Below are 17244 nucleotides of genomic sequence, written 5' to 3' on the forward strand. Positions count from 1 at the left end.
ATGTCTCTACAGACGGATAACATTCTAGGGAATTTCGGATTCAACTTCGATTTTGACGCCTGCATCAACGTTCGTAGCAGTAAGGAAGGAAATGACATTGGCAAGTTGAACTTCGCACCAAGTGATCCGACGCAGTAATTCTGGATCGAGCTGTTTCAGACGAGCCAGTGTTGGCACATCGACTAGTTCTTTCGTCGGCTTCGACCAGATTTCGGAATCTTCTCGCTGCTGACCAGCATGAATCTCCTATAGCAAAAATCGATATCGATCTGAGGGAGATTCCAAATTCAATCAATGCCTTCAAAGCAATGCTGAACGGACTATACACAGGAGAACTGAATTTCGCTTTGGCCGATCATTCTGAGGTGATGTGGACGAGTTTTCGCATCTCTCGCTAAGCAGTATGCACGCCCTTTACGGATGAATCAGTCGTTCTTTTTCAGATCCTCGCCGTAGCACGTCACTGTGAAGTGCCGACAATTGAAAGTAAACTTTTGGCAGCCAGCCATGAACCTGCCCCATTCGTTGCCCTTTTGCCACAACATAAATTCCCGACGATAGCGTCCAATCCACCGTGTAGGTTACTAATGAAACTACTCAGATGATGTCATGAAATGTCAATGGATGACCTCAAAATTGGTAGTCATCTCAGGGAATTTAGGGAAATCTTCTAGAAAAGTTCTAGAAATCTTTGGTCTTCTAAAGTTCCCGTAATCTAGGGGTAGTGTATGACAAACATTCTGATGCAACGGGTTCAAAAAAAAGTTGTGTGTGATCACGGAGGTTACCAACCCAAAATTTCTTAACCTGTCGTGATTTTTTTTTCAGTAAGGGAGTCCGGGGAAATCTTCTAGAAAAGTTATGAAAGTCTTTCTTCACTTTTCTAAAAGTTCCGTAAGTTCAGTAGAGGTATTTTGTGATAAATATTCTGATGCAGTGGGTTTAAAAAAAAGTTATGTGTGACCACGGAGGTTGCTGACCAAAAATTCCTTTATGTGTTGTGACTCCCTTTTTTTGGACTTTCTCCATGAATTCTAATATATTAAGTGTGAGATTTTATCTAATTCGTTCAAAGCATCAAGCACTTTACTTCCGGAAAAAAAAACTTGTAAACATTGCACAAAAGCGGCTTGAAAGATTTTGTTAAAATTAGGCCTTAAATTTTGAAGTGAATAAGAAGTTTCGGACGATTTTCGGGTACTACGTCTGAGTGAAAATACTGAAAACAGCACCTGAGTGATTTCCTCTCTGTGACAAATCTCACTTCAACATAACCTGTTCTACTATTTTTGAGGCCAAAGATAGTTGTCTGACAGACCGTTTACCATTTTCTGGAATAATTGTGCATCCGAGTAGGGTACGTATGTATTTACTTGGGACACCTGGAAATTGAAAGTGCAAATAAAATTAATGGAAATCAATAGAATGATAAACAATACGTTCGTCATTCTCTTAAAAGAACAAAGACACAAAAAGTGAAGTCTCAGGAAAATGAATTCTAAAACCATGTGGACATTAGTTTGTCATGAATCCTTCAGAGAAATTCAGTACTAGAAAGTAACTAACTTTAAGAAAATAAATAAATAAAAGAAAAAGTAAGAAGAAGAAAAAGAAAAAGAAGAAAGTAAGAGGAAAAAGTATAAGAACGTAACCATTCCTTCAGTAGGACATTTTTTTCAGTTAGATGAACACTGCATGGAATCGCATGGAAGATTTTAGGAAGATTCATGTTCACATTACTCAAAGTACCTCATCGGAATATACCCAACCTCATTGAACACCACATCGGAGAAAGGGCCAGCACAATTCCCGCTTCGCCGAAAAAAAAGCCTCTGAACCATTTGTTAGGATCTTCTGCATCAGAGTATACCTTAGGAAACAACTCCCGTGGAATTCAATGAACCATACTAGGAAGGGTGCACCAAGAAGACGGCTTTGATTTTTTGAACATTCTGAGGAAGAGTTTTTTGCATTCTTCGAGTTTTCATGACGAAACTGTGGTGAGTGAATGAGCAAAATAAAAAGAGGTTACGAAGCAGCAGAAAAAATCTCCTGGAAAAAGTCCAGTGAAACCATATAGATATTCTTCAGTGAGGGTGTGAGAGGTTACTTTTACTAGAAAATGCTCAGAATCGAAAGCACGATCCTGTTGTTGATCTTAGAATGTCTCGATGTGAATGACCTAAGTCTTTTTTATCCTACATTTCCTGAGAATTCACCAGTTTATTTACCTGGCTAGGCCAACTTATCACTGACTTGAAAGAATTTTTATAGAATTTTTTCTCTTGTCTATAAACCTTAGAGAGCAAAAGAAGAACCGAAGCAGCGTCAGCCCTACATTTATCCGTGCATAGTTTAGGGCAAACATACTTGCACACTCTTCTCGCCCTCTACATGCAGCCTGGAATACTGGCGTCAACGTTCGGAGGCGCTCTGCTGCCCTGTCACACTGCCGCCCTGCATCCGCCATCGACTCCTGCGGACGACAGCAGGTGCATACTACTCCGATAATCTACTATCCCTGCACTTTCCCTGTCCAATAAAGATTTCAGGGCATCTGTGGATGAGTCATCTTCTCCGCGGACCACGCCCATCTCGTATAACGAAAAAATTGTGCCGAACGACGACAAAGAAGGTTGTGTTCTCTAGCGTTCTACCTGCTCTTGTATGGATGTCACCGTAAGCTCAGTGCAGCAACGATGACCAACTTATTCATCATTGTTTCTTTTCTTCGTTGCACTGATCGGTGCGCTGATGAAATGTCGCCAGTCGAATGGCGCCGCGCCAGTCATGAAAGGAAGACCGCGCGAAGCACGCAGCAATATCTCATGGGACCCGGGACGCGATCCAGCGATCCAGGGTTGCGCAAGATCTCAGTTTTCCGTCGCGGAACTTCAAATATTCCCGCCATATCTGAAGTCCTTCTAATCTTCTCGAATTAATCCCGAATAATTCTAGGATGGTGCCGTAACAAAAAATACATCGAAAAAGTCGACAGTGGATTTATGTGTACTGTATGCCGAAAGGTGTACGGTAGATATAATTCGGTCTCCTATCACGTGACAATCTATCATCGGAATCCTCCTATAAGGTAAGAATTTATGCGTGAACAAGAAAATCGACACCTATTTGATTAAATTCAGGTGCGATGAGTCTGGATGTCAGTTTTCCACAAGAGAGGCACGGTATATTCACTTTCACAAATACTACAGACATCACATACCACTTCCGGAAAGTATTGATTTAGGTGAGCTGGAAAAAGATATTCACTAATTGCGAAAATGATTACTGAAACATACTATCAACATTACTTTGGGATTTTCCTCCTCAATTTGTTTGTTCGCCAAAATTTCCGGAGTTGAAGAGGTTCTTTTCAGACTTCTCCTTATTAAACGAATGATTCGAGAATAAATTAGAAAAATCTTTCCCAATAAAAAAAACAATCAGGAAAAATCTCAAAAATTTACCGTAAAATCAACACGAAATTAATTCAAAAATAAGCCTGTACGTTTGAGAAAGTGAATGAGATACTATGAATGGCAGTGGTTTCAGCGATACGCCTCACTTCTTTACTCGATGAGGAAATACCATTGAAATCTATGGATTCTTTCAAGGACAGAGAATCACGAAATTGATGATGTTGGGATCTCCTGTGAATTTCACGAATATTAGCGTGATCACACTGATTTCTTCCTTCGAATCCAAGGAAAGATCCGCATAAAACTACCTCATGTGATTCCAATTAGGCATCCATACTCTTATTCCGATAAAAAGCGGACAACCCCTTTGCCGTCAAACGCAGCATAAATAACTTAAATAAGCTGCAGGAGACTTTGCAGATTGTCCTCATTATATCAGCCGTAGTAAATTGCATCGTTGGAGAGTTCGGATCAAACAAGACTGTTTCTCGATTATTAGAGGAGAGTAGCGCGTGAGCTCAAGCCTTACCTCTAATAACTTTTGGAGAGATGCCAACATCGTTAATTTTGTGGTACGTTGTCTTTAGTTCATTTTCAGGTCATTATAGAGAAATGTGGGCGCGCCGTGACAGTTTACAACAATTTATGTGCATTCACCTTAAAACGTACTTAAAGTACACTTTCACTCTTTACATAGAGAGAGCACTGAAATTTTTTCTTTACTTCCTAGAAAATCCTTAAACTTATGGGTGGCCCTAATAGGTATTACTCGATATCGGAAGAAGTTATTGTCCATCATCATGTTTATTTCGAAGTTTATACAACTCCTAAAGGATAGGAAAGTGAAGGAAAATTAGACCTTATCATCGAAATTTATTCACACCTACGTACATACTGCCTTACAACCTCAATTTCTGGACAAAACAACATTTTGTTCTGTCGCATCAAAGTTTCACATGAAGAGAACTACAATTTCGTCCTTTTCGTCGCTTGTTTTCAATCTATTTTCCAGTAAGGAATCCTGATCACTGTTACAGATCAAATCATTCATGATCGATGTGATTCATTGTGCTAAAGTTGCCCTTCTCGATGGTCTTTTCTGGTCTAACTACTTTTTTTTCGGTGTATGCATCATGTTACGTATATACATATGTATACATACATATATATTCACAACAATAAAAGCAAAAAAGCAGTGAAGCTGTGGAAGACTGGTAATAGAAGGGCAATGTGTAGGTTAATTCCAATGAATTCACAAAATCATAAATTTCTCTATGGATTTTTGGAAAGACCTGCTTTTTTCTCCCTGAAACATATGCAATTTAATGATCAGCTGTCTTCACAAAATCTGAACTCATCTCCCATATTGTTCACCTCACCTCAAGAAGAGTCACCGAGAAAATTGCAGTCGCATATTTCTCTCTTTCTTTTTTTTTCTTTCTGAACGCACGTTTTATCTTTCGAGCCGATAGTTTTCGCAAGAAATGGAATCTATTCGAGCACTTTTGGCTTAATAAACGTAGAATTCGGAATTGAATCTTCGCAAATTTTAACAACGATACGAGTCCTAGGTTTCACTTTTTTCTATTCCATTGTGAAGATCTACTCATTTCCTTCTATGCTCATTGCTTATTAATCCTTCTACCCATATTTTTCGAATACAACGTCTCTGCAACCTATTCACAAAATACATAATTTTACGTCTCGAATAAACTATTAGAAATTTTTGTTATACGATCAAAACAGAATCCCCGCATGATATTCAATAGTTAAAATTCAGTGTATGGTAGTCAATTGTTCCAAACTTTCTGGAATTCTGCTCCAGAAGGACTGAAGCGGTTGTTTCGATAAATGCCAATTGCCGTACAAGTGTGAAATTCACAACACATACTGATTTTGTACAGCTCAGCAGAGAGGAAAAGAAGAAATCCTATCTTTTTTCTCCACTAAACGCTTCTATCTACCCCTTATTTTGAGCAGAGAGCACAGAACTTGAAATTGCTCGCATATTTCTTTGTTCTAATGATTAGCATCTATTCATACTGTGAACCTATGTCTGTCTTCTACCGTCTCCATGAAACTTGGCATAATCGAGGTCAAGCGAGAAATTCAAATGTGACATCCTAAGGAGTTATGTAGGAATATGCCCATAGCTGATAGGAATATGCACAGCAAGCATATTCAGCAGACCACTTGAATTTTTACACGCCTCCTCTTCAAATTATACAGCCACGATTACCTTCAAGAGCCTTTTCTACTAAATTGCCCATCTCTAAACAGCTGGTTTCCTATTCAGTATGGAAACATTTTTGACAGTTTTGCCGGAAATGAAATCAGTGTTTCAGGATCACGGAAGTGTCCTTTCTGTCGGCATGTGTCAAAAAGTCCCGCAATGTTGGAGAAGCACATCGCACGGCATGTTCCTGAACGTAAAGAGAAACCATCCGAAAGTTTCAATTGCGATCAATGCATGTACAGGTGGGAGAAAGTCGAAGAATCTGTGGATTTCTGTCCATAAACTGTATGGAATTAATCCAAATGTAGTCGCTGTCCCTGAAGTAGCGGCTCATGTTCTGAAAATGGGTTCGAAATTACTATTACTGCTTACTATTACCTAAATTACCTATTTAGGTAGTAGTAAGTAGTAATAGTTATTTATATGTTATTTCCGTCATCTCTGTTATTGTTATCTCTTTGTTAATCGTTGAAAAAAAGAATGATCAGCCAATACTACGTGTGAAAAAAATCCGAGAAGTTGAATAGTCGAAATCCTTCCAGAAGGTCAAAAAAAAAATATCGCAGATTTCAAAAAAAAAACTCTCACCAGACTTTCGTGAACGTTCAGACATATACTTTAAAAGAACTTGGAAGAGCTTGCAGCCGAAAAAATTGCCCATTTGACTGCCTGAGAGAGAGAGAGAGGACTGGGAAATCCTAGGCACTGTTGCCGATAACAATGAGCCTATACATATTTAGAACTGCACTCATTTCCTGTGACCGACAATATTTTGATTCTTTCTGGGTTCTTTTTTTTTGCAGAATATTGGTGAACCAGGTCATGCAACCTGAACAACATGTATGTAAGGCGATCATTTTTACAAATCAGTCGCAACTCTTTTTCCTAGAAATTAAAAAAATTTTCCCCGGGAACTTTCACGATTTTTAAATAGCGCATGGAATGACAGATGGAGTGAGAATCTCCAATCTTAGACAATGCGTTGAAAATTTGGAACTTTCCAATTTTGCGAAGGGAGATCAAAAACAGTTGATTTTTCCTGTGAGATGAAACCTATTCAGCAATTAAATGAAAAATATGTTGGATTTTCCTGATCCACCTCTTCTCGAGAAATCTCAGATTATTTGGAGAAGAAACTCTTCTGGTTGAGAAATTAAACGGCTTTTGAACGATAACCACGAATTACAGTGTCTAATGACATAGTGACCTCATCGTTGTCCCATTTGGCAACGCGCAATGCATCAGTAAAATGCTGTTGTTCCGGTTGGGACCCACCTTCGAAATTGTAGCAGTAAGGAGGCAACGAGAACAAGATACTAGATTTAAAGATTTACACAAACTCATGTGTTGAAAATGTATCTTTCTTATCATGTTTTACTTCTTAAGTGGTTTCACTCACAGCACCATTTCGAACTGTTTTAGAAAAGAATATTCAAACATATGTTTCATCCTGTCTCACAATTTCTTTCCACGCTCAAACCTATTGATGTCACACACCGAGTCCGAGCCACGTTGCATCGTTCGAAAAACAAACGCATATTCATCACTGACCCCGTTAATGTCGTGATTCCATGATACAGTAATCGGTCGCCGAAGTGCAGCACACATAACGCATAGTTTAGCGTAGCGACCCGAGCGATACCGTACTCGAATGAGGGGACCGTAGCGATCAATCACCTCCGAATCGTCCCGTTTTCGCGTGTTTTGCTGAAATCTGGTTCTTTTGCGAATTAAGGTGCGCATAGTATAGTAAGTGTAATAGTTGATTTCGCCACACTTTGCTTGTCTGGTTCTTCAGGCACCATTCGAGAAACAAGTAATCGCCAACGAAAACAACGTCGACGTCAATCGCGATGGCGTCCGACGCTGTTCAATCCACGAAACAAAAAGAGAATCGCTTGTTTCAGGGGCAAAACGGAAACGTTGCTCGAGCGCCACAAGCAATTCGCACATTCTGTCGAGGTGTTCCCGAGAAGAATACGATGTTCATTGTGTCCGTTTGCGTCCAGTTCTCAACATGCACTCATTTTGCACATCGCCTCCTCACATTCACCGTCAGAATCCATGCCAAACGTGGAGAGCATCGTGCCACAAATTGCCGATCAAACCGTGCCTATTACTGATGTCTGAAGTGCATCGCATGCAAACATATACTACACGATCTTCGCTTCGTTACCAAATACAAGAATTGTTGATCTAGTGAACTTCTTTAGTCCCTTTTCCAAACCAAATGACTTTTTCTTGCCCTTAGAGCTGTGTAATTTCGAATTTCACAATATCTACAGGTTTCCTACTCTCAAAAGCTTGCTGAAGAAATGACTGCCCCTGCTTTCATAGTCACTGGCAGAAACGCTATAGCATGAAAATCGCTAATTTTGAAGTCGTAGGCAAATGATTTCTTTCTAGAAGATAGTCTACTGAACATATTCTTGATAGTTTGTTAAAGTAGAGTAACTCTGGAGCGGAAAATCAGGAAATAAGAACGACGCCAGCACAACCATCACCTTAGTTCATAGCAAATGTAGAAAAAAGACTCCAAAAACAAATCATCTTTTTTGAATGGTTTGTGGAGACTCCCTAATTCGATTCAAAACTAGTTAATACAAATACATAATCCATCCGCAAAACATTATGAAAAAAGACGTACCTTTGCTGGTTTTTCGAGACAGTCATTTTTTATGGAAGCTTTTGCCCAGCATTTTATATTTTTCTATTTACCGAACAAGTTTAGCCAATTTTCGCTCCACCAAAAGAAAGCATCAAAAGGACGAGTTTACGTGTTTGTTCCTTAGTGCTCCATTCTGAACTATGTATGGCTTGTAGAAATCGAATGGATTTAAATTTTTTGAAGTAGTATTTCTAGCGGAAACAGTTCCTCACATAGTTCACGTTTACTCACCAAAATGGTCAGTAAGGCCTTCTGTTTTATGAATATTGTCTTTAATATCTTGTCCTACTTAATTTAGTAACTTCGCATGTACGTAAATAGGTGTCTCACTTCTTCTAATTTTTAAAGACTCCTTTGAAGTAGTTTGAACCCATAGGTTTTTTCTAGCTCCATGACTCACTAATCTAATATGTGACCTTTCGCCATTTTCCTAAGCCTTCCCAAGTTGCCACTACGGAGTTTCTCTTTCAGTTTTTTTCTTATACGGCTTTAGCTCAGAGAACGGCCTTTGTGTAAGCGTTCACTTATAATGTATGTGATCCGATAATGTAAGTAATCAATGTTTATCAATTCAATGAACTGAGAGATCGAACTGTATGGTATTCAACTACTGTTCTCGTTAGATTATGGAAACTTAGAAAACAACAACAGTTTACAAGTGAAAAGGAAAAGGCACACCGGAGAACTGGAATACTCATTTCGCACTAATCACATTCAAAATCCCATTTGAACTCTTTTGTGAGGTATGTCTTGAATTGCATGGACTTCTTCTTAAGCTCCGGTGGAGCACAATCAGAATCTGAAGAGCGATTCATTTGCCAGTAATTAGATAACATCATAGTACCACACTGATGTTTGCCTTAGAGAACCTGTCTTCTAGGTGACTTCATGATTAAAATAAATGCGGAAAAACAAAAGAATTCAGGACTAACCTCGAATGTTCGCGAACAACATCGATAAAGTAGTGGTGAGAAAATTGTCTCGTGATACGATGTCGACAAAGAAGTCTGTGGGACATTCCTTCAATTCGAAAAAGAGAACCTGAACAAAGAAAAACACTAGAGATAAACAGCGATAAGTTGCTTGAATACAGATACCAAAAGGTAATCGACTCACTCTTATGAATGATATAAACATTTCCGAAAGTGAGCCAAGAGCAGATGGGCAACAACATAGCAGGTGTATAAAACGTTTCCACTGCTCAAATCCTTCAAAAACCTGCAACAAATTCATACATAGGTCAAACTGTATACTAATCCAATAACCCACGCACAATTTAAAACTTAAAATATAAAACTTCGAAGCCATTCAAATTTGAATATCGAACAGTCTTGAACTCGTCTTTCTAAGAGAATAATTAAAACATACTACTAGCGATAACGATGAAATTTTGAGGATCAGAGTATTTAAAATTAGAACCATTTTAAATGTGGCAGTGTGGAATGCGGAGAAAAATCAAAATGGAACAAAAGAGTGGAAAAAAGGGAGAACTATGAAACGGTGCTTTGTTTTATACCTTTCAGAAAGAAGACAAACAAACAAACATTGCAGCAATTTAGGCAGAATGTATCCAAATTTTAACTACTTTTTTTGAACACAACCTTTAGAAACAAAACCTAGACTTCAGGAACTATGAAGTCTTGCAAAAAAAAACATGAAGCAATAAAACTAACTATGGAACGGAGCCGAAAGTAGCTGAATTTCACCAACAGGGAAGACAATTTAAGGTGGACTCAAAACGACATTAACCGATGTGCAGTTGCATAAGCGGCCGCGCTCGAAGCGGTGCGGTGGACCTTAGCAGTTAGGACCGAATGGGGACCCTCGCAACCACCATCCATCGCTGCACTTCGCGATGGTCCAACCTCGATTCCAACCGCTTTCTCCTCCGCGCCGCTTACGCAACTACACCGTGCTTCATGTGTTTTTACTCCATTATATTTAGGTAAAATGATTCTATACGTATCAATCTCAGATATTTCTGCACAAATAAAAATCATTCGTTAGAAACCATAGAATCTCCATCTTCGATCATTTCGTTCAGGTTGTTGTCTTATCGAACTTCTCCGAAAATGTTGTAACTGTCTTTATATATGGTTAGTCGTGGAAAGCTAAGTTTTGAGATTGTCGAAAAATTGCAAATTAAAATGTTTGAAAGAGCAGTTCCCAAAAACGTTAAATTATTCATCTAAACTACTTATATTTCAGAGACGTGAAAATGAATAAGCTACCATAGATTATCTCGCGTGTAGTTGAGCTCATAGCGCTCGAGTAAGAAGAATAAATCCAAAACGGCAAGATTAAATTCAGCATAAGAATCAACCTGGATATCACAAACAAGACTATGAAAGAGATAACGTTACACCAACAATACACAGGGTTTCCTTGCAGATTTCCCACGGCAAAACAATAAGAAGCTAGAGATTTGTGGAAAGGTACTTCGTCTGTCATGAATTACCTGATCTCATCAAAAGAGATCCTGAATCCAGAGATTGCAACAATACTACTCATTCCCATAATATTAAACGCACCTGCCCAATCAAGAAGCACGCAAATGCAAATTGAACTTCGGCTAGCAACTGTTTCCAGTCGCCATTTAACTGTCGTATGAGACGCTCCAGTCGATCTGTGTAGTCGATACCTACCCGTTTCTCGTCTGCCTCAATTTGAAATTATAGTTAATTTGACAAAATGGTAGCCTACCACGGGGATGTGGTAAAATCAGAAGTGAATTAAGCACAAGCTCACCCTTAGCTGAGGTATGGGAGAAAATCGAATCTCGTATCCTTCCCTAATTTTCATTATCGGCAAACCTTCTTGGTCTACGAATCGTGTGCGAACAGGATGCTCACGATCTACACTGTTACTGCATCCAACAGTGGCATTGAGCTAAACAATTAGAGAAAAAATTGCTTCACTAACTCGATCAAACTTACAAAAATTCAGAAGTTTGTCTATTAACCATATTACAGCACATACCTCTTCATTCTCCATTAAACACGTCTCCATACTGACCAGTTCGGCCTGCGCTGATATTTTACCTTTTAATGGATTGAGTCTTAAAAAGTAAAACGCTTCTTATAGAAAACACACTGAAAGGAAAAAAACAGCTTACCTTTCCACAGTCTGTCCATTAACGAAGTCCGTCAACGCGTACCAACTACGATAGTTCTCGAAAGGATAAGGTCCTAACGTCGAATCAATATCCTTCAAGTTTAATCTGAACCGATTCACCTGCAACAATTCTGGAAGTATGAAATGAAAAGAAAAGTAAAGATTTTCTGGGACTTTCAGATGATTTTCGCTTTTTTCCACTTTAACAAACTTTCAATAAACAAAGAACTTGCAGTCATCAATTTCAGAATGTGAACTACAACCTACAATCATCCAGTGATTATAAAGCGGTGAGCGACAGTCACACCAAACCTCTTCGAAGATATTTGGATTTTAGATATTTACTTATTTAATTGGGCGATCTCTGAGGTACAGTTGAGCTCCTCAGTTTTCCTAACGATCATTACCGAAGTGTGTTACTGCTTTCTCATGTGCATCGACGTAGCAGCCCCAGAAGAAGAAAATGGATCCGGAAACAAATTAATCTAGACTCTTACACGTCACCGCTAAATTCCATCTTAAGGCATTTCTACCTATTTGATGTCTTGGATCCCAAATTCTTGACCCTTGAAGGATGTTGCTGCTGAGATGCTGCAATCCTTTCCACTATCTTTGTTGAGCTCTCAACACACAGTGACTACTGATGGCACCGAGTCGAAGAGAAAGAACCATAGCCATTGCCTTAAGCATCCATCCCACCACCTCCCGTTTGGATAACATGGATACTTGTTCATTTCCGTACAATACCGGTCACAGTAGTTTCGACAGATAGTCGATCAATATCTATCGATTTCTAGATACTTCTTCTAGCTTCACGTTATCAAAAATCGTCTCTATGTGGCTCCCTATACTGTTTGGTTAAAGGCAAAATCCACCCCACGAATCTGAGGTGGTACAGATTTCAGGTGGAGTATTCGTACACGGGACCGTAGATTATGGACAGAAGGGTGATTCCGTCCATTTCTCCTTAATTGCCGCAAAAAATGGCTCGGAAGATGCGGTGCGTGCACAAGGCTGGCGCGCTTCGAACTCGTAGAAAATAACGCGCCGGAACTCTCGAAGTACCTCAGATTCGTGGGGTGATGCCTTTAAGGAAATCCAACTCAAATTTAGTAGCTTCCGTGAAAAGCATTGAAGGGCTTGGAGGAGAAGAATGGACGCAATCGCACTGAACACCAGACATATTTGTGGCACAGCTCAACATAAGGAAAATATGATACGGGTTGGCATAAAATTATCCAAAGAAGTTATCTTGATAATTAACAAGGAATTAGTTACCTGATAAGTGAATGTGGAATACATTGGAGGTCCCCAAAGCCTACTTTAACTACTACGCCCAAATACTTCGTGCTTAGTTGTACATAAGGCATGAATGAATCAAGTAATCAAAATGAATATGACTGGCAACACCCGCTTTCAAGACAGATCTTCAACGCCTAAGCTGGGCAAGGTACTGGGTTCCCCAGGCGTTTTCCGGGAAAGGAAGTGATTATTAAACAAAGTTTTAAGCTATTGCCAAATTCTAGATAAAAAAGCGGAAGAATAACAACAAAAAAAATCCAACCTAACCTCCTCATCGGATATAATCTCATCGGAAAACGCTTCCTTCTGTTTATCCCACTTCTTTACCACTATCTCTTCCGACTTAAAATTGTGAAAGAAACCTGCAAAGAAGCAATCTGTTGGGCTTTATCATCGGGGAGCACACCGCTCCCAATAAATACCAATGCAACGACTAAGCGCACATTTCACAAGCCATCACTGATTCTTCTCTGATGAATTCTAATTGTCTTCACAAACCCAAGATTTACTTATACTTGTATAAACTATAGCTATGAGCTTCTACTTATTTATGTACGGAATTCCTTAAACATGCGCACATCAAAGTCCTCACCTATTCTCGGTGCTCCTTTTACACTGCAATATACGAAATGCACACCAGCAGGTATCATTTTTAAACCCATGAATTTTGGACCGACGGTCCAAGACTTGTAGTCGATACCAAATTCGTGGCCTTCCGGAAAATCCTTCAAGATCTACAAAAGCATAGTTTTATAAATTTGTTAGGGAGCAACTTCGTGAGGAAGCAATTTCTTCCAGATTGCTTCGAAACTGTAAGAATGATGGGAAAGAAACAAAAACGAGACAACTGGAAGATGGTGAATTCGACTGAACTAACTTATCTGATTTCAATTCCACAGTTTTACATACGCGCTGAAGGTTGAGAAACCAGTATGTGAAGAAATAGATTAAAAAAAAACGGAATTGTCTGTCGCGTGATTTGTCTAGCGTGTGTTTTGTTGTTCTTTGCTCGGAAGAAACGCCATTTTTTGGACTGTTGGGTGTCTATCCTTTCGTTTTTGACGAAAATCTCTAAGGATTTACTAAATCAACGGGAAGGTTTGTTATTAGAGGAAGCAAATAAAATGTAATAATAATGTAACAATACGTACTGTCAGGTCGAAAGGACCACAAAATAACGATAGTCTTGTGATCATCGTCGACCCGACAGTACATATTTCTGTCTTAATCTCTTCATCAGCGAGACACAAGTTGAGAATTGCTCTTCTTTGATCAAGACAAATTGAAACTCTTATCTTATTCCACATATCAGTCAAAATCGATCCGCTCTAGAACTCAAAGCTAATACTGAGATAAACGCACTACCTACTCTTTCCGATTTCAAAAACGACCATATCCACTAATTTATGAGGAAGTAAAAAAAATAACAAAAGTCCTTGGTCAGATCTGAAGCACACAGCTTATTGTGCTGATGTTCAATGTAGAAAAAAGCATAGAGACAAAAAAAAAAGAAAAAATGAAAGTGCTAACTAAAAGGACCATGACTTACCATAAATGCTCCTGTCGAATACATGTAATTGACAACTTCTGGAGGTAGTTCTGCACCATGCTTTAATGTATGTAATATGTGGAACGCCATCTGAAATCGAAATAATTTACAAAGTCATGGCAAAAAAGGAAAGGAATACGAGAGGCATAGAGTATAGAAACAGGTATAGAAACATCATGAAATCTCCCTACGAATGGATTTATAATTAGAATACTTATCCCTATAGGAAAAAGCAGCCAACGAAGCTCGACAGTAAATAAACCGTAAAAAACCTGGACTCAAAATTCGAAACTATGCAAAACTTGCTCGCCTACGGAACTGTGCAATTACGTCGACTATTTGAAAAGTACGACGATTTCTCCGAATTGTTTATGTTTACCGTTTCCTGAGCACGGACTGTCAAGGGATTTGTCTAGTGTGATTTGCTGTTCATTTCTTGGAAAAGAGGCCCTTTTTTTTGGATTGTTGGCTATCTATGTTCTCATTGCTCCTTTTTTACGAAAATCTCCAAGGATTTATTTGTTCTCCGGGAAGGTATGTTATTAGAAATAGCTATCAAATAGGTTGAATGGGGTGAATGTGATAAGGGCGATCGAGCTCTTATTTACATTTGATCGGCTTTTCATGTTTGCTCATTCTGTTCCTGGATCATTGTTGTTCTTGACAAACTTTTGTCGCAATTTTTTGAACGTTCCTAGAATGATCATGAGTTTGTACCCCAGGGGTATGACCGAGAAAAACATGAACATTTGAAAACAATGAGACTTTTGGATGTTTTGTAGTTCAAATGGGAGGGATTTTTATTGTCCAATTCTAGGATAATCTCCGGATCTCGCAAAACTAACAAGGGAAACAGAACTCTACTCTCAGATTGCATCAATGGTTTTGTTGTTTGTTTTGGTCAATCCACAATCGATGAGACCAAAGTGATTTTGCTGCGCGCTTGCTCTACAATAGCATCCCTCATCTGCCTCAACTGTCCTCATCTTTTTCTTCTACGACGTCCACTTTAACGTTGTTCAGTCTTTTCCATATTTTTAATGCAATGTTCGCAGTATTAATCACATTTGAATCCATAAATCATTCCTGTTGTTTTTTGCTCGTATGGTTTTTTTAAATGCCGTTTCGCGCCGCTACATAAGCCCCACCCCCATTTTCCAAACAGCCACGGAGAAAGTGGCGCTGTGTCAATCAATCAGAAGAAATAGTTAAAAAGTTGTACTTTCTTCTTCACATTTCTGGTGACAGTTGAAAGGGGCCCAAAAAAAGACAGGAATGATAGCAGACAGTTCCACTCTATTAATAGAAACCAAAGCGCAACTTTTACTTCAGGGATGTTTAAGCGCTGAAAACGCCAGAACAGCGGCCGAACAATGCGAACAATTTGTTCCTCCTAAAGGACAAGCTTCGGAAAAAGTGTTGTTTGTGGGGGGAGAGAGACATTCAACCGCGCTCTTATTTCTCGAAGATGAATCTTCCTTTTTTTCTCTTGATAACTTTAGCCCACATGTCAAACTCTAAGACTAATGCTTAGGTTTTAGTTTTAGTTATTTAGTTAGTTAGATTTAGTTATTTACTTCCAGAAATAAGAGCGTGATTGAGTGCCCCCACCTCCAATTACATTTTGTTCCGAGTTTCCATCACATTCGATCATTATTGTAATCATTTTTTAGTAGAAGATAAAAACTTTGACGCGGCATTTAAAGTGGTCTTCTCTCTGATTTTTGTGGGAAAACCACCAATTGCTGTTTTTAATGGATGAGCAAAGAATTTTACAGCGCGGAACATTGATATCGCAAGTTTTTGTTTTGAAATTGACAATAAACACGAATTCATCACCACCCAAGTAGTTCTTTTCGATGGTTTTATACCGATTTGTTTTGGGTGGCAACGTGACTGTGGATATCAAATTACCTTGTTTTAGAGCATAAATAAAGTTTGAAGAGAAATGTTGTAAAATAAAGAATGTTAGATGTCTAACCACATCAGAAAACGTTTTAAGCGCTTTCGAAGTCTATCAACTTAGCGAATTTCTCTTGCACTTCTGAAACATCTAAGAATTATAAACTATTTGGCAAAAATTCTAATCAACTACTTTATTTTTATCCTATCATATGCTATTCTGATTAGTATTGCCTTAATGCAGCTGTCAATCATTCTTCTTTCGTTTTTTTTTTTTTTTTTTTTGGTTTGATTATTGGGAATATCAGTGACTGGACCGTTCTTATAACGGTGAACAGTTATCATGGGAAAGCACGAAAGAACCATTGATACCATACTCACTGTTGATTTGGCAGAGGACGACATAAATTTCGTCGAGACGTGCCACTGAGTGGAATTAGAAGTGAATGGAAGCTTTATTACAATGAAGGATGTATTACTAGTAGTATTATATTACATATATTAAAAGCTTTTCTTTATGGATGACTGAGTAATACTAAATTTTCGATGTTGAGATCTCTCCACGAGTAGATAAAGGTAGGAGAATTGATTCCCTCAACAAACCTTGGGTAAAATGTAGTTGGAGGCCACTCAGTGGCTCCCTTATTTTTCGAAGTAAGAAATTTAATCAATCGGGCCCCTAAGGCATAAGCATTAGTTTTGGAGGAGTTACTAATTCCTAAGCGTCCACGAATCTGCGGATGGGCAGCTTTTGCCACTTGCATAAATTATACTCGTTCGGTCGTGAGAGGTTGGACGATGACGAGGTTGTCTGCGTTCTATCGCGTGATAAGTTGCATCGTTGGGGAGACGGGACCACCCAGTTCTGTTCCACATGACTTCTGGTTTGCTAGGGAGGATCTCTTTCATATTCACGAACTACATTTTTACCAGAATCTATTCGTGCTGGGAGCTCATCATGGAAGATTTTGCGGTACGCTGTCGCTGGTTAATGAATATACAGGAACCATTCGCTAACTTAGTGGCACTTTAAATTTTTAAAATTTCGGCGAAC

At 38.8% G+C, this 17244-nt stretch overlaps 2 protein-coding genes across 3 annotated transcripts; one reads left to right on the forward strand and one right to left on the reverse strand.

Annotated features, from left to right (window-relative positions):
* RB195_017643 (uncharacterized protein) lies at window positions 1-7785 on the forward strand (the record flags this gene model as incomplete). Of its 2 annotated transcripts, none has more annotated exons than XM_064184729.1 (9): window positions 1-100; window positions 160-365; window positions 444-576; window positions 2360-2492; window positions 2553-2635; window positions 2959-3091; window positions 3144-3247; window positions 5765-5897; window positions 7563-7785. In XM_064184729.1, 9 exons carry the CDS (start codon window positions 1-3, stop codon window positions 7783-7785), a joined length of 1248 nt encoding a protein of 415 aa, XP_064040609.1. The 2 variants fall into 2 exon arrangements, with proteins under 2 accessions (XP_064040609.1, XP_064040610.1); XM_064184728.1 differs by having other exon boundaries at window positions 1-79.
* A 1242-nt stretch (window positions 7786-9027) lies between these two features.
* RB195_017644 (uncharacterized protein) lies at window positions 9028-14378 on the reverse strand (the record flags this gene model as incomplete). The annotated part of the gene is made up of 10 exons (XM_064184730.1): window positions 9028-9122; window positions 9256-9364; window positions 9440-9541; window positions 10855-10983; window positions 11072-11212; window positions 11303-11381; window positions 11439-11557; window positions 13007-13101; window positions 13332-13473; window positions 14289-14378. The coding sequence occupies 10 exons, from the start codon at window positions 14376-14378 to the stop codon at window positions 9028-9030; spliced, it is 1101 nt and encodes a 366-aa protein (XP_064040611.1).
* Between the last annotated feature and the right edge of the window lie 2866 nt (window positions 14379-17244).

This window comes from Necator americanus, chromosome II, assembly GCF_031761385.1.
Source record: "Necator americanus strain Aroian chromosome II, whole genome shotgun sequence".
In the NCBI taxonomy this organism is placed as follows: Eukaryota; Metazoa; Nematoda; class Chromadorea; order Rhabditida; family Ancylostomatidae; genus Necator; species Necator americanus.